The 24,666-nt window shown below is 39.9% G+C and overlaps 1 protein-coding gene across 3 annotated transcripts in view; it reads right to left on the reverse strand.

Annotated features, from left to right (window-relative positions):
- ATP2C1 (ATPase secretory pathway Ca2+ transporting 1) overlaps window positions 1-24,395 on the reverse strand; it is a 182,851-nt gene extending 158,456 nt beyond the window's left edge. For all 3 annotated transcript variants that reach the window (XR_006609236.1, XM_013061420.2, XM_013061421.2), the window contains exon 1: window positions 23,980-24,395. Coding sequence is in view for 2 of the 3 variants with exons in the window: in XM_013061420.2 (XP_012916874.1) it covers window positions 23,980-24,087 (108 nt within the window). In the remaining variant the exon portion in view is untranslated. The remainder of the gene's footprint in view (window positions 1-23,979) is intronic.
- Between the last annotated feature and the right edge of the window lie 271 nt (window positions 24,396-24,666).

The following is a 24,666-nucleotide window of genomic DNA, read 5'->3' on the forward strand; positions in this document are numbered from 1 at the left end:
GAGTTAGAGGTAAGGTAAAATTGAGAGATTTTGTTTTTAATGATTTTAGGGGTGCCTGGGTGCCTTTGTTGGTTAAGCGTCTGCCTTTGGCTCAGGTATTGATTCCAGGATCCTGGGATCGAGCTCCACATCCAGCTCCCTGCTCAGCTGGAAATCTGCTTCTCCCGCTGCCTGCTGCTCCCCTGCTTGTGCTCTCTCTTTCTCTTTGGCAAATACATAAAATCTCAAAAAAAAAAAAAAAAAAAAAAGACTTCATAATGGTTTTAGATAGTTTAGAGGACACACAACGATTACACCTTTTTTAATCCCATTATTTAAATCAAAAATTACAATTTTCAGTTGCCACATCACTTCAATCAGTACACAGATACAAAAGAAAGAAATAAAAAGATAAAAACATATTTTAGATTACTCTTGTGATGAGAGACAGAAGCAGGGAAGTGTTCACATTTAGCCCAGAAGGCTGACCTAGAGCCTGCATAATTTTGATAAGGATCAAATTCGTACTGGTTGCTACATATTTAGATCTCATGACTGCCTGTGCATCTCACTGATGGCTAATACGGAGCTGAATGATAAGCACCAGAGAAATCTTGAGAAAGTAGTTCTACGAGTAGAAATTCAAAGAAAATATTCAGGCTCCCTGCACCTCCCCCTTGAGCACTAAGCATAGAACCACCAGCTTCATACAACAAAAGTGCAGCTCTTTCAGCCCATAGGTCCGGTCCCTGTGCTACTTAAATAAACTTACTAAGTTGTACCATAAAACATCTCAAGAATTCTTTCTTGATCATCTCATTCAATGATCCTGCAACACTTATGGCAAGACACTACTCAATGACTTCTCGCCTTACTGAGGATTATATAATGCTACTAGGCATAGGGCAGCTGTGGTTGAAAATGGCCAGTTAACAACCTATGAAGCTTTAAATCATCACTATCCCCCTGGCTTTGGCAATGACTCTCCATCTTCCAAACAGCATATGTGCTTGAAAAGGTGCAAACCCTGTCAGCTTTGATTTTTGAAAATATGCATCACCAAATGATCTGCATTGGTTGCATCAGTGGTTCTCAAACTGGGGACCCTACTACCCAGGGAACTTTTTAGAAGTGCAAATTATGTGGCACCCCCCTCAGACCTACTGAACTGGGGGTAGGGGCCTGTATCCTAATATTTAACTAGTCCTTCAGGTGATTCCAGTGTTAAAATTTGAGCACTGATTTACAGGAAACTTAAAACTTTCATCTAAAAATATTTTGATCATGCCAATAGTCCTCAATTCTGAAAAATAGTGTGAGAGTATATATCCATATTTTAAACCTTCTCCAGCATTTCCCAAAGAATGAATTAAATTCTTAAAATAATGATCTTAAAGTTATAGGACTTTGGCCTTCTTTGAGTAGATACCTGTTGGCCTAAAACGAGTTATTTTAAATGACCAGGGGAAAGGACATTAAGACTGTAAGAGATCACATTTCTCCCCTCTTAAATAACTGTGAGCAGTTTGGTATGGAGGAAAACAAAAACTAGAGGGGCCATGCACAGGCAATGGAGCTATAGTTGTGTTGCCAGCTCTAAGTCAGTCTTTGTTTTCTTATCTCAGGTCAGGACCTTTGGAACAATGTGTCTTTGACCGGGTGTATGAAGGAACCTTTGGCAGCCTAGTTAAATGAAAGTGGAGGAAACCTTCATAAGTAGAAAATGCCATTCTATTGAAACAGTGTATTTGTTAGAGAACTAGTTTCAGCCTTTAAAAACAAAACATTTAAAAAAAAAAAAAAAAGCTGTATAACATTTCAGAGGCTACAAAAAATTTTTTTAAGTACATTATACAGAAATTATGTGTTGGGGATATAGCAAAAGGATCCTTTTTAAGACTAATGAAATAGGGTTTTACACTATTCAATTGGTATAAACAATTTGATTACAAACTATGCACTCATAAGACCAAAATACTTGTGTGATGTGCTTTATTTATTTTGAGATGTACTTATAGGCCATAGCCTAGTTTAGTAGTAAATATTATAATAGGGTTAGTGGTATAGGACACAATTAAAGGACAGCTTACATTAAGGGCAGTTATTTGCAGAACAAAGGAAGAACAAATGAGTCAAGAGTTTCTACCAAGAGGATAGGGGTGCCTGGGTGGAGCAGTATGCCAGTAAGTGACCAACTCTTGATTTCAGCTCCTATCATGATCTCAGGGTTGTGAGATCAAGCCCCTGTTGGGCTCCACAGTGAGTGTGGAGTCTGCTTGAGTCTCTCTCCCTCTGCCCCTCCCCCTGTTCTCTCTCTCTCTCTCTCTCAAATAAATATGTCCTTTTTTTTTTTTTTTTAAGATTTTATTTGTGGGGCGCCTGGGTGGCTCAGTGGGTTAAAGCCTCTGCCTTTGGCTCAGGTTATGATCCCAGGATCCTGGGATCGAGTCCCTCATCGGGCTCTCTGCTCGGCAGGGAGCCTGCTTCCTCCTCTCTCTCTGCCTGCCTCTCTGCCTACTTATGATCGCTCTGTCAAATAAATAAATAAAATCTTAAAAAAAAAAAAGATTTTATTTGTTTATTTGACAGAGAGACGTGAGAGAGAGAACACAAGCAGGGGGTGAGGGAGAGGGAGAAGCAGGCTTCCCACCAATCAGGGAGCTTGATGCAGGGCTTGATCCCAGGACCCCGGTATCATAACCTGAGCTAAAGGCAGATGCTTAACAAGTGAGCCACTCCGGTGTTCCTAAATAAATATATCTTTTTTTTAAGATTTTATTTATTTATTTTATTTATTTATTTGATCGAAAGTAGGCAGAGAGGCAGGCAGAGAGAGAGGAGGAAGCAGGCTCCCTGCCGAGCAGAGAGCCCCACGCAGGACTCCATCCCAGGACCCTGGGATCATGACCTGAGCCGAAGGCAGAGGCCTTAACCCACTGAGCCACCCAGGCGCCCCTAAATATATCTTTTTAAAAAGAGGAGTATCTACATGAGAAAACTGGGCATTTGAACACATTACCAGAAGCAAAATACAGCAAAGATATCCAACATAAAGGTGATTTTATCCAGAGACAAGTTATGGTAACTATGTTATAATTGCAGATAACAGATGAATTTGCAATAGCTTGATTAGATCTTAATGAATTCTTAAAGACTTTCTTTAGTGCTATAACCTTTCTACGATGTTGTCTTTAACAGCAATAACATGCTTTTTCTCTATGTGTGTTAACTGTCCTGCTTGGAAGGATAGTAGATGGTGTGTTTAATTTTATTACACCAGTATAGGAGTTTTGAGGTCTGTTGTATTTGCAAATTCCGTTACAAATAACAAGTCCTTTGCAAATATTAATGGGGGTGTGGGTGGGAGACCTTTGAGATTTAATACTATCATAACATTTCAATCTTCATAGTGCCACTTACTATAGAGCAAAATGCACTGAAAGAACATCCTCCATTGAAGAAATCCTCTATTTCATTCAATGGAGTTGGGAGCTCAACCTGCTCAGAATGGGACCACATCAGTATTACTTTCAAAGCCACCCTATGGCATGGACTCTTGTGTATTATGTTTGGTGTACATACCATTTTTGTGTGTGATATCATTCCTTCAGAGCTGGATTTTCTTGGATACCAAGGAAACGAGTTTCAGGGCCCTCCACATATAAAGGCCCCTTTCAAGGCCCTTAAAGGGACTGTAGCAATGTTCTCATGGTCTTATGGCTTGGTAAAATTTGCAAAGGATATTTTTACTGCAATTGATTTTAGAGTTACTCTTTTCGCTGACCTTTCCTCCTTCACACTTCTCCTGTCAGGCAGCACTGGGACACCCCAGGGCAAAATTTTAGATCTGGCTTAAAAGAAGTTGATATGAAGATACGTTTAGATTTCATTTGGATTTAGTGAGGTACACAAAAGTGGCTTGTAGTCCTATCTGTGTATGGTTAAGTTATTGCTGGCTGTCCTAGCAGAGAAAGGATATCCAAGGATATTTCTACTCCCTACTATTCTAAATCACAAGCCCTGAAATCTTTATATAAATGCATCTCCGTGAGCCCAGAACCTGAAGTGTGTGAGTAGAGAAAGAGAGCCTGAAGCTAGTCTATGGAACTGTTCTATGCTCAAATAAAAAACAAATGTAAATTAACTCTGTTAAAGGAGTATCTGGATTATTTTTCTCTTATCTCCTTAGAGAATGTAAAGTGGTGATTAAAGAATCTGAAGCCCAAAAATGTAGAAACAAAGCACCTTGGGATTTATTAGTTAATTAGTTAAAACACTTATTTTTCCAGATTTTGTTATCTCAAACTTGTCACTCCAATTTATAATTTGTTGTGATTTCTTTTTTTTTTTTCTTGGCAGAGAGAGAGATCACAAGTAGGCAGAGAGACAGGCAGGGGTGGGGGGTAGGGGGGAAACCAGGCTCCCTGCTGAGCAGAGAGTCTGATGCAGGGCTTGATCCCAGGACCCTGAGATCATGACATGAGCCAAAGGCAGAGGCTTAACCCACTGAGCCACCCAGGCGCCCCGTATGGTGATTTCTTATTTTATTCTAATAGTCAATTTGTCTCTAATTTAGTATTTACAATTTAAATTCTTTTTCTTAAAAGTTCCCCAAATTGAATAACTTTCTTAGAAGTTCCCCAATTGAATAACTCTGTTAAAAAAGGGACAGCAGGCCCCAAATGGAGTCATTTATGCTAAGTTTGATGTCACCAAACTGAGACTTAATACCCAGTCTAATTACAGTTTTAGCATCTTCCAGGAATGGAATCTTAAATTAGTCATCTGGAATCACCTGGTCAGCACTAGTGAGGTAACCTGCTTGATAGACCCCTGCTATCCCCAGAAGGAAGATGACCTCGCCACAACCAATCTGTTTTCTTACTAGTACAACCTCCTTATTCCTTTCCCTTCTGCCTGTAAAAGTCTTTCATTTTAACTACCTTCTCAGATCTAGATGGGATGCTGTCGAAGTCATGAATTGTTAAAGAAAGCCAGTAGGGTCCTTAAAATTTTTTCAGTTGAATTTGTTTTTTAACAGATTTGTTGATAGCAGTGGGATCCCAAGGAAATTCCTGATGGATTCTGGCAAAACAAGAAACATAGGCACTGGTACCCATGGACCCTTCAAGTTCTCTTTCTCACCATTTCTGAAGGCTGTGGATAAATTCCTCTCCGTTCTGATCTCTGCTGTCTTTGTTTCTTTTTCTTTCTTTCTTCCTTTCTTTTTTTTTAAGATTTTATTTATTTATTTGAGAGAGAGCATCAGCAGTTGTGGGGGGTGGAGCAGAGGGGGAGAGAGAGGGACAAGCAGCCTCCCTGCTTAGTATGGAGCATGACTCAGGACATTCAAGTGCCTGAGCGACCCAGGCACGCCAGTGAGCTCTGCTGTCTTTGTATTGAACTCCATATCTAACTGGCTTTCTATGCCAGGGCAGCAGGTCAGTTTCACGACAGACAAAAGTCTCTAAAAGAATGTCAGTTCTTGACTCTTGGTTTGGTACACAATTGCTAGTCCAGAGCTTAGCACGTCAGTTTGAACTGGCAGCATGTTCTACCTAGAACCCAAGTCTTTTAACCCTTAGTTTGTCCACAGCCCCTTATTATATTGAAATCCCAGCCCCCAGTTCCCATTTGTTGGTGAATGCTGGTTCTATCCTTTCCTTAGTCCCCAGTTCCATGTTGGGAATTGCTGGCCTTTCATTGTATATCATTGGCCTTTCATTGGCCAGTCCACAATAACATCTCTTTGGTTACTTTGGTCTGTTAATGTTCTTGTTTGTATTTTGTGTAAGTAAAGGCTATTGCTAAATTCAGTCTCAGACGCCAAAAGCCACAAAGTTGGTAGGCATGAATTAGGCACTTAAAAGCTTTTCGAATGCTCCTCACTTAATTTTGAGACTCCCATATTAGGATAAGTTGGTCATGGAAGAGGTTAGACTGACACTAGGTCATCTACCAACTTCAAGAAAATTTCTCTGCTATAAGGTACACCATAAAACACCACACATTCCCTATCCTAGTATCACATCCCTCTTAGGTATTAATTTGTTTCCCAGAGACCCAAGGTGTAGCTAAAGAAATAGGATCCTTAAGTTCCAAAGAATTCAGTGTGCCACCTTCTAGCTCACCTGCTTATTTTATGTCTAAGAACTATGGTCCCGGAAACTGTAGATTTCTACAAAAATGTCAGTCTCACTAAAAACAACCTAGAATTACAATGGCCATTATGGGGACTATACCAATTAGATGAGATTGTTCATTTAAGAAGTGTACTTGAAAGCAAGTGTTCCTAAATCTAACAAACAGAATTGGATACCTATTTTAAATGGCATACAGAAGCCTCCAAAAAAAAAAAAAAAGAAGCCTCCAAAATAATTCAAAATTCCAAAGTAGCTTCATTGAAGATTTGTTGCAAAAAGCTAGTGTAAAATTAAAACTATAAGAGACACCCAAAACAAAAGACTGTAAGACTGACTTAACTCCTACTGCTCCCTTCTATCTTCCTTTATTTGAGTACGCATTCTAGTAATCCACAGTCTGAATTGTCTTTGCACTCTGAAGAGACTACAAGACTATTAATAAAACTCCACCAAGGCAGTGGTCTTCCACATGCCCCATATCTGACCTCCTATATGGCTTCTTCCAGGGTCAACAGGACTCTGAAGGATTTTCTGGTAGACTGCTACAGTTTAGAGATTATAGTTTCCCTTCAACAGCCAAGGGAAATTAAAAATGAACGGGAAAAACTTACCAAATTCTGGTAAATCCTGGAACCTATAGATGGGATCCTGGAAAAAGTTGGCAGAAGCCAGCAAAGGGTGAGAATTCTTACCAGAGTCAGCTCTCCCAAATCTCTGTCTACAATGCCTGGTGGAAGGAGGAAAATAAAATTTCATATTGTCCCTTCCTCTCAAAATCCAGAGACAGCCATGACCTTCTTATTAGTCTCATTTTGTGTCCTAAGAACTTCACTTGGTAACTCTCAGGTTGAGGACCCCAAAATATAGCCAGATAGGAATGTGGGTTGTACCCCATTTGTGGTTAGATATGACTGGACAGAAATGTGGGTTAAATGCCATTTGTGGCTAGGGTTCTGCCAAACTGCTGCCAGCCCTCGGAGAAATTATCTAAGTCTTTTTTTGGCTGTCTACGGGAGTGGCTCTGGACCTTGGGAGGACAATATCTTTGGTACCGTCTTTGGGGAGGCCTCTTACATCCAAGGGGTTGTTCCATACTGCCAGGTATATTTACTCTTTATTCCAGCTGAAAACTGAGAAGGTATCTGAAAGGATTTTTTTCAAAGTTTCTCTGTGGTCAGAAATTGGCCAAATTGGAAGCTGATATTCAGAGCCTGGTAGAACTTCTTAAATGCCTTTTCTAAGCTAAATGTACCCAGAGGGAAATAAACTTTCTGAAGTCTTTGTGAAAGGATTTACTAAAACATTCCAAAACAAAGCTCTAAATCCAGAACGTAAGAATCTTTTTGATTTCCATATTAGTTGAAGATCTCCCTGACATAAAGGAGCAAACTAAAGATAATGTACTTGGATGAATGGTTCAGGCCCTTGATATTATCTAGGCTACAACCCAGTTTTTGAGGAATTAAAAACAATTTTTAAAAAGATTTTGTTTTGTATTTATTTGAAGAGAGAGTCAGCAAGAGAGGGAATACAAGCAGGGAGAGTAGGAGAGGGAGAAGCAGGCTTCTGCTGAACAAGGAGATGGATGTGGGGCTCAGTTCCAGGACCCCAGGATCTTGACCTGAACAAAAGGCAGACACTTAAAGACTGAGCTACCCAGGTGCCCCACAACTATCTGTATCTTAGAAAATGTTGCAAAACCAGAAATACACCATAAAAAACAATTCAAAGTCTACCTATCCTTTTTACCAGTCCCCAAATGTCCCCTATTCATCTCAAAAGGTTCCTAATTTTTAGCTTTTAGAAGCAAAAGTTCTTTTTGGAGGAAATTACATTCTTTCCCTGTGCTTTTAAGATGTAAATGTCCTACCCGGTCTTCTTCAGGAACTTTTATCTAGGCCATCTCTTTGAAAAGCATATTTCAGGGAGGAAATTCTCATGGAAGGAAAAAAGGGGGAAAGTCTGTTTGAAACTTAAGTGAATTTTTTATTCATCTAAGATAGTTTTCTTCTTCTCCACAATATTAGTATAAACAAACAAACAAACAAACAAATAAAACTGTAGCTATCTGAGCAGATAAACTCTTCTGCCAGCAATACAATTTGAATCCAACTTCATGTATAACTAATGAGTTTTGGGGGCACCTGACTGGCTCAGATTGTGGAACACGTGACTCTTGATCTCGGGGTTGTGAGTTAAAGCCCTACGGTGGGTGTAGAGCTTACTTGAAAAGTAAACAATGAAAAAACAAACTTTAAAAAAGTAAACAAACTTAACAATTTAAAAAAATAAAGAGGTTTGTATTATTTGGCTAAAATTTTATAGCCGAAAATAAAAGTTCTCTGCTTATATCTACCTGTTTGCTTATGTATGTCTATATACAAAATGTGTTGTAATGTGTGGTATTTTCCTAAGTCTGGGTGGTATTTCCAAAATTAATTTGTAAAACATCCCTATTTAATTGGCTTAAGGAAAATTAAGCGTTTATATGAATTAAGTATTCCTAAAACTCTCAGAAATGTAATGGGAACTTAACCCAAATGTTTTTCAAGTTCACATGAGCTAGGATTAATCTTTAGTAATAAAAACAGTGTAAATTTAATTGAAACAGGCATGTCTTTGAAATCATCATTAAATATAATACTTTTATTCTAACTAGGTTTATTAAATATCAAATAAGTTCATGTTATTTCTTATATAATTTGTCAGTAAAAAAGAAAAAAGAAGCATGAGATGGTGGCTGATTTTGTCTAATGTCTCGTGAAGTTTTCTTGGGTAGTCTAAACATAATTGCTAAGAACAACTGAACTGAATAGCAGATAAACTATAGAAATAAATATTTGTAAATGGGCTAAGAGTTTCTTGGTGTACTTTTCAGCAATAATTATGTTTTATGATATCCTATCTAGAAAACAGTCTCCAAAATCTTTCTGGTTACTTGAAACTTTTAAAGTTTTGCTATGCTAAGTGAAATGATGAGTTAGGTTAAATTCATTGACTATCAAGACTATTTCCAAATAAGATAAAATAGTGAAATATTATTTACTGAACATAATTTGGTAGATATATCTGTGCCACACTAGAAAATTTACTACAAGGAAGCATATGTTTCTAGACATTATGAAATCTTTTCATAAATTTGCCAGTGTATTGAATTCTGGTCTAATAGATTGTTCACAATTGTTTGTTTCATTTTCACCAGAAATTCAAATACTAAGAAGTAAAAATTCTAATATATGTAACTGAAGCTACTTGAGGTAAACAATTCTGTGAAAGGAAACTAGGATGTGTGTTTTTCGCTCAGAGAAATTGAGGTATAGAGATGTGTTCTTTTTAAGGGAAAAATAAATAAATAAATTTGTCCTGGTCATTTAGAAAAGAGAGAGTTTTACCTTGTGTAGTTAGGTTGACTAAAATTTAATGGACTTGAGGCGCTTGGGTGGCTCAGTGGGTTAAAAGCCTCTGCCTTCGGCTCAGGTCAAGATCTCAGGGTCCTGGGATCAAGCCCTGCATTGGGCTCTCTGCTCAGCAGGGAGCCTGCTTCTCCCTTTCTCTCTGCCTGCTTCTCTGCCTACTTGTGATCTCTGTCTGTCAAATAAATAAATAAAAATATTTTTTAAAAACTTAAAAATTAAAAATGAATAGACTTAATGGACTTATTTTTTAAATAAGATTTGATATCAATAATATGCTTAAATAAAATTAAAACTTAATTTTCTTTCATCCACTTATAGGATAAGGCTTTCCTGGACCATTGGTCTGCTCTTTTTTTTAAAGATTTTATTTATTTTATTTGACAGATAGAGATCACAAGTAGGCAGAGAGGCAGGCAGAGAGAGAAGAGGAAGCAGGCTCCCTGCCAAGCAGAGAGCCCCACGATCATGACGTGAGATCATGACCTGAACCGAAGGCAGAGGCCTTAACCCAATGAGCCACCCAGGAGCCCCCCATTGGTCTGCTCTTGATATAAGAGATTGTAAAAGGTTTTTCTTTACTTTTTAAGTAATCTACCTGGAAAACAAAGATTCTGTGTTTTGTCCAAATAGTTCCCTGTATTTCTTATTGTCTTTACCAGGTCGTTCATTACTTAAGAAAAGTTTCTCTTCTCGATTAAAACAGCGAAGGTTTTGTTTTGTTTATAACAATTTAATTTTCTGTATTTACCTAGAAAATCTGTATGATTAATCAGTATGATTAAATGGGTAACTGAGTATTATTTCACAGATACCTATGGTCCTATTCGACCAAGTGTTTTTAAATCTTTGGTATTTTTGACAAACTTCCCCATAATCAAATTTCTAAAGGAAGTCTTTTGAGCTGGAAGTAAGTTTGGGATTCTGCAAAGGATCCCTAAAAATTTGCAAATGACTTTTTCTCTCTTCTTGTAAAAAGAGAGATGTTAAACTAATTAGGTTTATTTGATTTGTTAAATTACATGAGAAGGATTAACAAATGAGAAATGATGCCAGATTTTCTTAGCTATATTTTTATAGATGTATTGAGAAATGATATGAAATTCCTAGGAATCTGATATGTCCTGGTATAATATCAATCGTAATTCTAGTTGTTATATTAAAATGTTGTATGTCACAGAAATAACCAAATTTCTTTGTCGATTGCATTATAATGCCATGTCATTAGGTTTTTAACCATGGCCATTTTAAAGTCTTTTGTCACTTACAGTTACTATTTTACTCTGAGGCTTCTGCAGTAGCGCTTCATCGTCAAGGAAATTTGCGGTAAGGACTTGACAATCGCAGGTTTTTAATAACTTTAAGATTATAAAAGTGAACTGGGTAAGAATTTGCAGAACTAATGGAAAAACTGGATTTAAGCAGAATAACTTAACTATGCAGGACTGAATAAACATAAATTTGTGTGACTTTTTCTCTGTAACAATGCTGGTTCCTTAATTTTTTTTTTCAAGATTTAAAAAAACCTTTTCTCTTAAGTGATCTATGACTCACAGCAATTTGGTAAGATATAACTTGGCAAACAAATATAAAACATTTACTTTTCTCACCTACCTAATCCCTCCAGAATTCAGAAACTCTTGAGTATTCTTTTCATGGCAATATAGTTAGTTATTTACATTAGTTCAGTAAGAATCTCTTCTCCTTGTAACAAAACACCACTGGAAACACTGGTTATATTGCCAAGGCTTTCACTGGAATGTCATATTTGAGAGACACTCAAATATGACCAGATAGCTTTAAAGATCTAAGGTTGATTTTATGGAACCAATAAAGCCTCTTGGAAAAATTGACTGGTGCCTTGCTTACCAGGGTTCCCGGCAGATTTACCAGATAAGTAGGGAAGATCACTTCCTGGCAGCCCCAGGAACCTGAGGATATTTTGTGGACCTTGAGAAGAGAGGAGTTCACCCAAGCTATAGATATTGCCAGTAGAATCTGATGGGGAGTCTGTGGTTTGGCTTCTTGGCCTCAAAAGGTTTTAAGAGTTTAGGTGGAGATTCCTTATGTAAAATTCCAACAGAACTGGCTTCAAAAGAGCATATATTATCAATTGCTATTACTGCTGCATTTTGTAAATAACCAGGCCAAGTTTAATGCAAACAAATTAGCCTTACTATAATCATTTTTTTTTAAATGGGGGTGATTGCTGGGGCACCTGGGTGGCTCAGTTGAGTGTCCAACTCTTGATTTCAGCAGAGGTCATGATCTTAGGTGGACTTGAGCCCTGCTTCAGACTCTGTGTTCAGTGAGGAGTTGGCTTGAGAGTCTCCCTCTTCCTCTTCCTCTGCCCCTCTGTCCCATGCTCTCTGTCTAAAATGAATAAATATTTTTTTTAAAATGGAGGTGGGGTGCCTGGGTGGCTCAGTCGGTGGGGCATCTGCCTTCAGCTCATGGCATGATTCCAGGATCAAGCTCCACACTGGGCTCCTTGCTCAGCAGAGACTTTTTCAATTTTCTCCCACTTTGCTGAATTGGAATTACTAAGAACAAAGACTATCTCGAATCTCCTTGGAAGGGGCTATACCAGATCCTCCTTACTACCCATATGGCAGTCAAACTTCAGGGATTTGAACTTTGGGACCACATCTCCCAATTAAAAAAAGGTTCCTTTCAGACTCCAGGAATGGCACTCTAGCTGGAGACTTCCAAATAAAAAATGACCAGGAAGAAAGTAGCTGACATCAAGGTAGCCCACTTCCTTACAAGACATGGGATCAAGAGGATCAAGAACATTTCTTTCCATTCCTTCTTCCCTCTCTGACCATCCTTTTCCTAATTCTTACACCATGAAGGTCTTTGTGATCCTTTGTCTGCCTTTTGCTCTGGCCTGGAAAAATAATGCCATTGTTCACATATCTTGGGCCATTACAAAGGGGGGGTAATCCAAGCTACAAATGACTATTGATTTGACATGATGTTGGTGACCTTATAGTTCTGCCCATCATAGACTTTTCCTAATTTCTAATGCCTCAGTTTCTCTGGAACAGTTCTTTGGAACTTAGCCCCCTTTCTATCATGTCAGACTCCCTAGCCCTCAGAGTCTGTCTCTGGTTAACAATCCCAAACCTGGGAATGTTGCATCTAGGCTGTGTACAAAGAAAAGGGTGACCAGAATAAAATTTCCTGTGCGGCTTATATACCCTTAAATTTGTACAAGCCTCCATGGCTGTCACTTTTCCCAGTCATGAGCCACAGACTCAAGTGGAAATTACCAGGAAGCATTTATGATTCAAAATCAGCTTCTTTTGGTAGATCACTTGTCCTCCAGCTAGGAGTAAGTGCAAATGAGGTTATGACCAGGAACCTCTTCTTAGGGGCACTTGGGTGGCTCAGTCATTAGGTGTCTGCCTCCGGCTTGGGTCACAATCCTGGGGTCCTGGGATCAAGCCCTGCTTTGGGCTCCCTGCCCAGTGGGGAGTCTGCTTTTCCCTCTCCCACTCACCCTGCTTGTGTTCCCTCTCTGCTGTCAAATAAATAAAATCTTTATTAAAAAAAAAAATTTAAAAAAAGAGGAACCTCTCCTTAACTCTTGGAAATACTGCAGAATGTATTGCTAAAGCAACAGCTGTCTAACAAAAATCCTTAGACTCTCTGACCAAGGTTGTTCCTGATAATAGAATAGCCTTTGATTATCTTTTAGCTGAGCAAGGAGGTGTCTGTGGCAAATACCACCAGGTGCACTCAGATTAACACTTCTGGGGAAGTTGAAACTCAGCTACATAAGATCACTGAATAAGCCACTTGGCTTAAGAAAGAGACTCCTTCAATGGGGTGTTTCTTCAACTTACGCGATTTTGATTGTTCTGAGTCTTGGAGGGAACATGGCTCCAAAGTACATCTCAGACATTGAGAATTCTCCTGCTTATGGTAATCATAGTAGCCTTCCTGGTATGCTGTATTCTCTCAAAAGCCCTTAATGCCTGTTCCCAGCCACTTACCAACAAGCAAATAACCTCCCTAAGACTTGAACATCAGAATAGGAGCAAAGAGAATTACCAACTTAAAAAATGTGAACCTGGGGTGCCTGGGTGGCTCAGTGGGTTAAGCCGCTGCCTTCGGCTCAGGTCATGATCTCAGGGTCCTGAGATCGAGGCCCGCATTGGGCTCTCTGCTCAGCAGGGAGCCTGCTTCCTCCTCTCTCTCTGCCTGCCTCTCTGCCTGCTTGTGATCTCTTTCTGTCAAATAAATAAATAAAAAAAAAATCTTTAAAAAAAAAAAAATGTGAACCTGAAGTCATACCCTGTGAATACCACAAAGATTCAGCAGAAAGACACCACGAGGGGTGCCCAGGTGGCTCAGTGGGTTAAAGCTTCTGCCTTCTGCTCGGGTTGTGATTCCAGGGTCCTGGGATCCAGTCCCGTGAAGGGCTCTCTGCTCAGCGGGGAGCCTGCTTCCTCCTCTCTCTTTGCCTGCCTCTCTGCCTACTTGTGATCTCTGTCTGTCAAATGAATAAATAAAATCTTAAAAAAAGAAAGAAAGAAAGAAAGAAAGACACCATGATCTGTGAATACTGCACAGAAGATCAACAAAAATTGCAAGAACGTCAGAAAAGTAGCTAGGAGTGGCACCGATGCCTTAAATTTGAACCATGTCTCTCAGGTTGAAAGTCTTGTCAAAAGCGGGGGAGGGTGTGTGTGTGGTGGAATTGTCATGAAAGAGACAAGAGTACCCAAATGGAATCATTTATGCTAAGCCCATGTCACCAAACTGAGATTTAATACCCAACTTAGTTAGAGTTTCAGCAAATCACCCAGGAATGGAATCTTAAATCCGTCAATCTGGAATTACCTGGTCAGCACTAGTGAGGTAATCTGCTGATAGACCCCTGCCGTCCCCTGAAGGAAGATGACCTTGCCACAACTGATCCACTCTTCACTAGCGTTAAGTTCCTGTCCCTTTTCCTTCTGCCTGTAAAAGTCTTTCATTCTGTACAGCTCCAAAGAGCTTTTATCAGCTAAATGGGATGTTGCCCAATTCATGAATCAATGAATAAAGTCAATAAAGTCCTTAAAATTTACTCAGTTGAATTTTGTTTTTTAATACCTCTCAGAAACGTGGATCTCTACCTAAGAGGATTTAAGGTGTTTTCCCTGCAGAATAGTTACAATTTTTATTTTTAACCCCTGTATCCTCAATAAATGAAATAAGACCTAATACCAAGGAAAGAAGGAAGAAAGGGAAGAGCGAGGGGAAGAAGGGGAGAAAAGGACCCTGTCAGTCTTAAGTATCTCACCATGAGGTAGTGAATCAGAGTCAGTGAATTTGGAGTCAGACAGACCAGCAAACCTGGAGATAAAATCTTACTGTCATCACTTATGCATATGTTCCAAGTCATCTCACTTCTTTAAGCCTCAGTTCTCTCATCCCTAAAATTAGGGGATAATGCCACCAATTTTGTCAAGTTATTGTGAGGATTAAATAACAATGTATATAAAGAAACTTGCCAAGTTCCTGGCACATATCAGGCATCTAATAAAACTGTAAAATTCCTTACTCTAGAACGTATAATCCCAGCTGCACATCTTCAAATAGCCTTATGAATTTGCTGCCTGGAAATGAATTTGCAGGAGAGAACTAATTCCAGCATTTTTTTCTGCTCTCTTCACAGCAAATTGTGAACAGTACAACATACGTGGGCAGTTCATTTCTTTTTCTGTTAAAGCATGGAACTGTCGTACGAGGTGAGAAAATACGTCATCTTCCATTCTGAACAACAGTTAGCAAATAAAATGTTGCAGACAAACTGAGAAGTAGAATAGGATAGCAAGTTTAGGAATGTGCGTAAAAAGCTGCATTGTAGCCCACAAAAAAGGGTCAACTAACATTTGAGTTAATGTGCTTATTTCCAAGACAAAGGTTTTGGTGTTTATCCATTTACTGACTCCTGTGTTTCAAAGGCATCTGTACAGTAGATTAGGAAAGTTTAGGAGCAGGGAACAGGATTAGAAATAGCTCAGAAGTCAACTCAGGGTCCAGGTATCTCTGTTTATGTCTAACTCTTTATAAAAGTGTTAGATGATCTGTGATACTATGGACAAGAAGGATGGAACACCTTCAGATGGGATCATAATAAGCATGAACTTGTCAGTGTTAAATGCAGGAAAAGGGAATGGAAGCTTTAGAAGGAGCTTGATATTAAGGTGAACGCTGTTACAATATTTCAGACAGGAGGTAATGATGGCTTCGGGGCTAAGTAGGTGAGAGAACTGAAAGGACTTGGCAATAAATTAGATATTGACTGAGGGAAGAGAAAATGCCAAAGATGGCTCCTCGGTCTCTGCCAGAATAATAGATGTATGGTGGCATTTTCTCAGACAGAGAAGACGAGTTTGGGAGAGGGGAAGAACAAGAGAGTGGGTGCCAGTGACTAGAAAGTCAAGCATCAGTTACAATTCTCAGGCATCTTGAAGGTTTTGGAGAGCTGCAGACGGAATGTTTGTGTCCCCCCATCCCAAATTCGTATGTTGAATTCCCACCTCACCACCCTCCCCCAAGTGTGATGGTATTAGGAGGGGGCCTTTGGGAGGTGATTAGGTCATGAGGATGGAGTCCTCCTGAATGGGATCCATGCCCTTAAAAATGAGACCCTGAAGAGTTAGTTCCTTCTCCTTCCACAGCAAGAGGATACAACTGAGAAGCCGGAAGTCTGCAACCAGGAAGCCGGCTTTCACCAAACATGGAAACTGCCAGCCCCTTGGTCTTAGACCTTCAGCCTCCAGAATGGTGAGAAGAATATTTTATAAGTTTATAAGCCACCCAGTGTATGAGATTTTGTTAAAGCAGCCTGAATGGATGAAGACATGGAGAAAAACACTGGAGGCTTTTTTCCTTTTTTCTTTGTAATTAGCTCCTTTTTTCTTTGTAATTTTCTCCCTTCAGATAAAGGTGACCATTGTAATTACCACAATAAAATGATTCAACTTTTAACATCACATTTAATAGTCAGCAGTATTAAGGTTCAGCTTCATATTATTATAGCAATTTAACTGCCGGTGTTACCTATATATAATCATGTGAATTTCTGCAGGGGAGTGTGGTGGAATCTCTGCCCTCTATCTTACATTCTCCCAGATAGTCTTTCCCTCTTGGTTCTAGAGGATAAAAGCTTTTTTCCTACCCAAGCACAAGGACATGGGCCAAATGCCTTTAATCTCCCCCGGAGATGTCATTTGAACTATCAATAGTATTTCATGACTTTTTTAAAGAGGCTTTAAGAAATGGATAACTTTGGTTTATGCTCAAGATATAACCAATTCACTTTAAGGAACTAAAGCCTCAACATTTCTTAAACCAAGCTGCAGTGAAAATTACATCATTTCCCTTGGAGCCTGCATCAGCCACTCAAAATACTTATGTAATGTTTCAAATCTCAACATGCATTTTTTGGGGGAGTGTGAAGGGAGTCCTTAATTTTTTTTTAAATTTATAGTTTTGTATTTTTATAAAAAGTATTTATTATTTATTTATTTGACTGAGAGAGAGATCACAAGTAGGCAGAGCAGCAGGCAGAGAAAGAGGGGGAAGCAAGCTCCCCGCTGAGCAGAAAGCTCCATGAGGAGCTCCATCCCAGTACCCTGAAACCATGACCTGAGCCGAAGACAGAGGCTTAACCCACTGAGTCACCCAGGCACCCCCCTTGGCAATCTCTTAAGAAGACTAGTCGATTCTAGTACATCTAAAATACTGTCCAAACCCTCCATCCTCACCTGCCAACCCTGCTGTGTCACCCTCTCTTGCTTGGACCACGGCAATAGCACTTGAAGTTGTGTGCCTGCATTCTCTCATTACCCTACAATCCAAGTTCCTCTTAGCAGTCAGAATTTTCTACTTTAAGTGAAAATCTCCCTGCCACCCCCACCCCGGTGCAGGGAACATGACTGTTTTCACTTGCTATTTTATTCCAGTGCCAAACATAAATAAAGCATGTACTAGGTGAGACATACGCAGAACTGAATGAGTGAATGTGGAGGTTGGGGAGGTGGGGGGGCCGAGATACTGTAATGCAGGGGAGGGCGAGATGTGGTGAAAATTGGGTTATTTTTAGTAAACAGAGGCTGGCAAGATCTAGGGAAAACTGTACAATCTGTTTTATGGTTGTGAAACTAGAGGTTAAGAGGTTTGTCTAAGGTCATATAGCTCATTTGGATCAGTGCTGGATTTTGCCTGTTTGACCCCAAGTTCAGTGCCCTTTCCAGGGTCTATTGTGAGTCTTCGCAGAGATGTAGAAAGGGGGAATACGACTACTAAACAAAGAGAAGAGGATTCTATAGGCTGAGTCCAGAGGGCGGGTAACGCCTGAAGGACAGCTTGTCAATAACAAATAAATCTCCCTGATGAAAGACTAAGACAGAGAAGAGTCTACTGGTTTGAGCTCTTGTCCTTCACTTTATCCTGCCCGGCAGTAGGCTTATGGACTTGCATCTCTTCTTCTATGTGTCCCACAGATGAGGCATCAGAAAACACAGGATGGTTAATTCATAGATAAGGATTGGGGGTGATCCAAGCTGATGGTGCTTTGCTCTATTGGATAGAAAGACTTCTTTCTGAACAAGCAATATCATCTATGAGCTAGCTGACCTGACATGTCTTGCTTATTTAACAGAGACTCTGCTTGAAATAAGAAGACTGGCCTTTGGGACCAGGAGCATATATACAATACATACCTGTATTATTTTATGTGTGTGTGTGTGTGTGTGTGTGTGTGTGTGTGTGTCTGACACATATATATTGGAATTTGACCATTGAACTGGTATAATATCTTCCAACAAAATCAATCCACTTAATATTTTTTACTGTCTTTCTATATTCTTATTATCAGAAAATATAATCATGTTATTGTGGATGTCCTTATATAAATATGGACAAAAAATGTTGACCTGGATGGGATGGAAGATGGAGAATAATAGAGCTCTGCTTGGTCATCTTGTCTAATGCAATCCCTCCATTCCTTTATTAAAGCAATTTTTTTCATATTATATTGTGTGTGCAGCATATTTATAAGGAATAAAAATATAGAAATGAAATAGGCAGCCCCTCTGTGATACTCACAGTCTCAGTGAGTAGAAAGAGCTGTACTCAAATGTTTATAAAATGAGCCAAAAACTACACTACTGCAGTCACAGCAGGTGAATCTGGCTCAAGACCTGCTCTGATGAATCTGATTAAAATGAGGAGAGTGGTCTTTGAGGACCAGGGGGCATGAACAGTAGGTATATTTTAATTAAGGTTTAGAACCTTAGTATTAGAACTTAGATGGTTCAGAACTTAGAAGTATTGTTGGAGGTTGTTCTAAAGTCTCTTTTCAATGGCTTAAGAAGAAGTTTCTAGCTCAAACAGGGTCACGGGATTTTTATTTCTTGCTGGGTTACTTAATGAATAACCTCAAAGTTGGTTGTTAAATATTTGGATTGCATTTGAACATTAGAAACTTTGCTCTTGGGGCACACGGGTGGCTCAGTGGGTTAAGCCTCTGCCTGTAGCTCAGGTCATGATCTCAGAGTCCTAGGATCAAACCCCACATCTGGCTCTCTGCTCGGCAGGGAGGCTGCTTCCCCCTCTCTCTCTGCCTGCCTTTCTGCCTACTTGTGATCTCTCTCTGTCAAATAAATGAATACAATATTAAGAGAAAGAGAGAGAGAGATTGCAAAGGGGAGGTAAGGAAGAGAGGGGGAAGTACCAAGGCAACTCCCATGTTTGTGGTTTGAGCTTTCATGCCGATTGATGGACCTGAGGAGTAGGAGTAGCGGGTTTGAGGACAGAGCTTCTGAGTTCCTTCAGTCTGCCAAATGGATGAGACAGTCAGATGGAGATGTCAAACAGGCAATTGTATATGCAAGGGTGAAGTGCACTGGGGATAAGTATTTGGGAGTTGGCAGCAAATAAGTAGTGTTCAAGCCATGGAAATGGAGGAGCTCACCAATGGAGAGAGAGTAGACTGTCCCATATAAGCTCACAAACTGTCTTCTCTTGTTATTTGACGCTAGCACCCATGAATAATATTTATACCAGTGGTGCTGCCCCTTGAGAGCAGCATTCCCTAGGGCATCTGGGTGGTTTAGTCCATTAAGCGTCTGCTCAGGGCATGATCTCAGGGTCCTGGAATCAGAGCCCATGTTGGGCTCCCTGCTCAGTGGGGGAGTCTGCTGCGCCCTCTCCCTCTGCCCCTCCCACCCTACTCATGTGGGCTCTCTCTCTCTCAAATAAGTGAATAAAATCTTTAAAAAGAAAAAGAAAAAAAGCAGCATTCCCTAAGAGCAACATTCCATGAGGGTTCATAGGGCCCTCAGTTCTCTATAGGCCTCACCTTGGCTGAAGCTAAGGTTATAGTCATCCCTGAAGTAGAGCAAATTCTCCCCTCCTCACTCAGTGTCCCACTTGGTCACCTGAGTCACAGAGCAGGCTGCTGGGGCTCCAGTACTCAAGAGAATATTGCCTGCAAATCTCACTTCTCCCACAAGCTCGGACATCTATTCCCTCATGAATGTGTCCATGCACCTGCCCAAACTCATCCGAGAGCTCGCTGAGGCTCAGGCTATGTCCCCCACCAACCACCACCACCACCACCATCATTTGAATAATGGTGTTCAGAAGTGCTTCATTGTCTAATGTCCCCAAACTTCCACACCTGCATCTAATTACCTTAATTTTCTACTTAAGGAGTTGGCTTTATGAAATAGCTACTACAATAGAGTCTAGGAATGCAAAGGATAAGATCTTTGGTATCACTTTGATAAGTAACCTGTCCACCCACTGATTGGCCTATCATGTTAAGAATAATGATGAAAACTCCCAACAAATCAGCCCTTAGGTCACACCAATTGGCATGACACCAAGTGCAAGGGGAAAGAATCCTGAGGAGAAGCTTTAAACAAGAAAGCATTCGTGGACAAGGCAAGTGTAACAATGGCCCTGACTGGGATATATGGGTGCCTTCCAGGTCCAACTGAGACACGGGTAGGAAGGTGTGGTGTGCAAGGAAGTGTGCTCCATAGGCAATCTGCCTGTGTTAGAAGTCACTGCTACACTGGCCTGTACCAGGCTCCAAGGTGGGTCTGAGAGAACAAAGAACAAGATACCACCCTGTGACACACGGGCCTGGGTTCACATACACATGGAAGCAAATGACTTACTACCCACGATATAAGAAGAAGCCGTATTAGACACAGACAGAATATCTTGGAAAAGGAAGAGCTATGCTTCACTCTCCCTAGCAAAGCTGGAGAAAGTTTTTTTTACAGAGCCCATTTAACCCAGGTCTTGAGGGATGTAGGTGATCCCCAGATGGGCAAGTTGTCACTAAAGGACAGAATTCTAGCTTATAGGGAGGCATGTCTTTGAAGGCACAGAGATGAAGAGCAGATAGTGTGCCAGGGATAGTAATTTCCAAGTGGGTGAACACAACATGGGTGGGACCCACTGGTAGCCTGCAGACACCGCATTAAATAACAACAAATTCCTTGGACTTGAGAAAGTTGGCTATCTTTTCAGTCCCTTCTCTCTCTGCCCAGGAGAAATGTCTCAGTTGTCTAGTAGGATGCTGATCTGAAAAGAGTAGGTTTAAGGCTCAGAGGTTTCCCAGGTAACTGTGCCTAGCTAAAATTTAATATTATTTTGTTTTTACTATACTTATGTTTCTCTTCTGTTTACAACAAATGACATTGGTTTTTCATTTATAGTAGTTACATAAAATTTTCTTTTCAAGCTAACTTAAGTTTAAAAAGTAAGTGATTTGCTTGGCAACCGCTTTGCAATGTGGTTCAAGATTCTACCCGGGGATTGGCATCATGGCTGTGTACTTGCTCATCCCCGGCATAGCCACTGCGCACATGCATGAGTTTACTAACAGGTAAAGAAAAAAGCCTTGCCCATTATTCATATCAGTGGAATCTGATGGAAAGAGATATGCCTGTCTCTGGAGTTAATCGTCACCATGTGTCAAAGGATTTAGAGAATATCGACTAATGAAGCATTTTCCTGATTGGTGAAAAATATCTCAGTTATGCTCAGCTATCCCTTCTAGAAGGTCATGCAGTGTATTAATGTAGTGCATAATAAAAGCAGCAAAAAAAAAAAGGCAAAATGATTTAAATGCAAATATAGAAAAATATTAAGAAGTTAATCACACCACAAACTTATGGTAAGAATTATGACAGTGGCATGTGGACATCTGAAGTGTTAGAAATACTTTCTAGAAGAAAGATTAGCAGTTTGCTGTGTTGCTATCACTGTGTTAGTATAGATCATTCAGAGATCAAGCATGGTAAATGGGTCAAACTTTTTTCCTCTTTTAAGTAAACTACTACCAGTGTGGGGGTAGAACTCATGATCCCGAGATCATGAGTTGCATGCTCTACCAATTGAGCCAATCAGGCTCCCCCAAATGGGTCAAATTTAAAGACAGGCAGACAGGAATTATCTTCCTTCAATACTTTCTAGATAGGTGGTCTTGGGCAAGGGCTCTTGAGGTCTTTGTTTTACTTCCCTCACCTTTATTTATATTGAGAGTTCATATTACAGGACTGTAGGCATTAGAGACAACAAATATGCAGCTCCTAAAATTATAGACATTATTAACCTTCTTTATAACATTCCAAGAAGCTTTCCAAGGTTAGCCATGATTGACTCTGACCTCATTTCTCTAATTCTGTGAGACAGTCTGTCTGCAGAGCTGTTAATTGGTTTCAGAAAAGAACTGAATGTGTTATTATTTTTTTTAATTTCTCCATTAATTTGTATAGAATGTTTAAAAACCAGCATAACATTCCTGATTGCCAGGTCATCCCTAATGGTTGGAAACTGGGGAGGGGACCATCCCCCCCGCCAGTCCAAGTTGGAGGATCCATGTTATATTCTAATGTTCTTCTGAATGCATTTTGTAACTTTTTTTTAAACAAACAAAGTAAATAAACTGCATAAACACTATAGACACAGCTCTGAAAACTCACAACACTGGGTGGGGGGGATAACTTAATCCACATTCCACAGTTCCAGCCCATCCTTTCAGCCACTCCCTACTCTCCAGCACTCCCACCCTCCACCCCCTATAATGAGGCCTGAAGAAGCCTGTGATGGGGTCTTAATGAGCATGGTAGACCGCAACTCAGAGGATCACCACCCAGGTCTCAGGCTTTCCACTTCAAAAGCAAGCACACACTAACTGGGGAAACCAAACGATTTCTCTGGTAATCGGGACACGGGGCCTAAGGAAGAGAGAAACTGGACCAGCCCAATCCCTGTTGTAAGCACACGCTGAATTTCCAGCTCTTGTGAAATCACTAGAGCACGGCATAAAAGCAGTTTCCTCTGGAACAGTAATGATGATTTTCATCTTCCAAATTAAGCATTGACTTTTTGGAAAACCTGTCATTAGAGGATTTTCTGTCTGCTGACCTTTGCTTTCACTTCCTGGAAGTGTTTTTATTAAAGTAGGTCATCTCATTCAAATACAGAACACTACTAATATCTCCCATACAGTTTTGCAGTTCTAGTTAGAAGCATGATGTGCAAGCAATTTATGACTCTTCCATGTGGATATACATTTGTCCTTTACCATGGTCATACTTTTCCCGAAATGAGCCACCAGATTTAAGTAGATCACATACAGCTATTTCTTCTTACAGTTTGGTACAATTCAGAAATGCAGTTTTTAGAAATGTCTTTTCATAGATTGTAAGGGCTAGAATGAAGTACATTTCAAAACAATAAGATGAAAGCATGATTTTAAACAAGAAGTCATCAGGCATTTTAACCATTTTTTGGTAATGTTTATACTCCCACATGCTAGAGTTTACTACTAGAACCCATAACTTTTGATTGGCTAAAAAGGCTGAAAACTGCAGTGCCCTATACCCTGCCCTCCACTTAAAAAAATGACTAATTACTTCTGAACAATCGTCATAGCTCGTTAGTGGTATTTGAGACTATCATATTTATAGTCAACACAGTGTTTTTTGTTTTGCAAATCCTGTCGATAAGAACATAGCCATAAAAACACAAGAAGACAAATTTATTTCTAGGGTCTAATATTTTCATTTGTCAAGATATTAATAGCTTTAAAATTGTATTTGCAGCCCTAGAAACCTTTCAAGGAGTCTACAATTTAACTCTGATAGAGTAGTTTGTTCTAGCTGTTCAGAAAAAGAGAAAACGCACAGTTTCATTATAAAACTGGAGCTTAATGTCAGGATCCAAATGTTCCAAGTTCAAATAAATCTTCACAAGCCTGCTTGCTTCTGTGATTGCTAATCTGACTAGCTGCAATCAGGAGCCGACCTGTGCCTATAAACATGTAAGACAGCAGAAGCTAAATCACTAAGTCACATGAAAGCAACACCCAAAAGCAGACACTGGTTAGCCTTAAAGATAATATAAATAAAATATACCTGCTCTTCAGCTTTTTGGTTTCTCAGCATCGATAGATATTTCCTAATTGCATGGAGAGGATATTTTTTGAAATAAGAGAATCGAGACTGAGGCAACAGATTATCCATGGTGAGGAAAGTAAGAAGGTTCTTGTCTGCCCCACCCTGTCAGCAACCATATGAAGTCGAGAAGCTTCACAATTCCTCAGATGTCTAAAATTTGCTTGTAGCTCGATCAGTTTCCTGCAAACAAAGCAAATGTTCTTGCTGCTTCCTCTTTTGGGTAGGGTCCTTGATGAAACCAGACAGCCAATTTCAGCACCCACCATCTAAGAGCATCCAGAAATGCAAAGCCCAAAGGGCAGAAGGAGCCGGGAGGAATTTAGGGGCTGGTCCACAGAATGCAAATTGCTTAGTGGTAGTGATGCGATTGTCCTATTTCTAGCAACAGCGTTCTGTTGCAAGCTATGTTAATATTAGCTAGCTGGTGACTTTCCACACCCACAGACTCTCGTGAGGTTTAATCTTAAATCTTCTGACAGCTTTTCTGGCTCTTAAAGAGGACATGACATGTGTGTTGGTTCTTTTTTTTTTTTTTTCTGTTTCCTTCTAGATTTTTTTTATCAGCATGAACACACACCGAGGGACATCCCTCGGCTATGACTCAGCTCAAAAGTGTTGATTCATTCAGTCTTGAGAAGCTTTGTT

This window comes from Mustela putorius, unplaced genomic scaffold, assembly GCF_011764305.1.
Source record: "Mustela putorius furo isolate JIRA1106 unplaced genomic scaffold, ASM1176430v1.1 tig00003834_pilon_pilon_pilon, whole genome shotgun sequence".
In the NCBI taxonomy this organism is placed as follows: domain Eukaryota; kingdom Metazoa; phylum Chordata; class Mammalia; order Carnivora; family Mustelidae; genus Mustela; species Mustela putorius.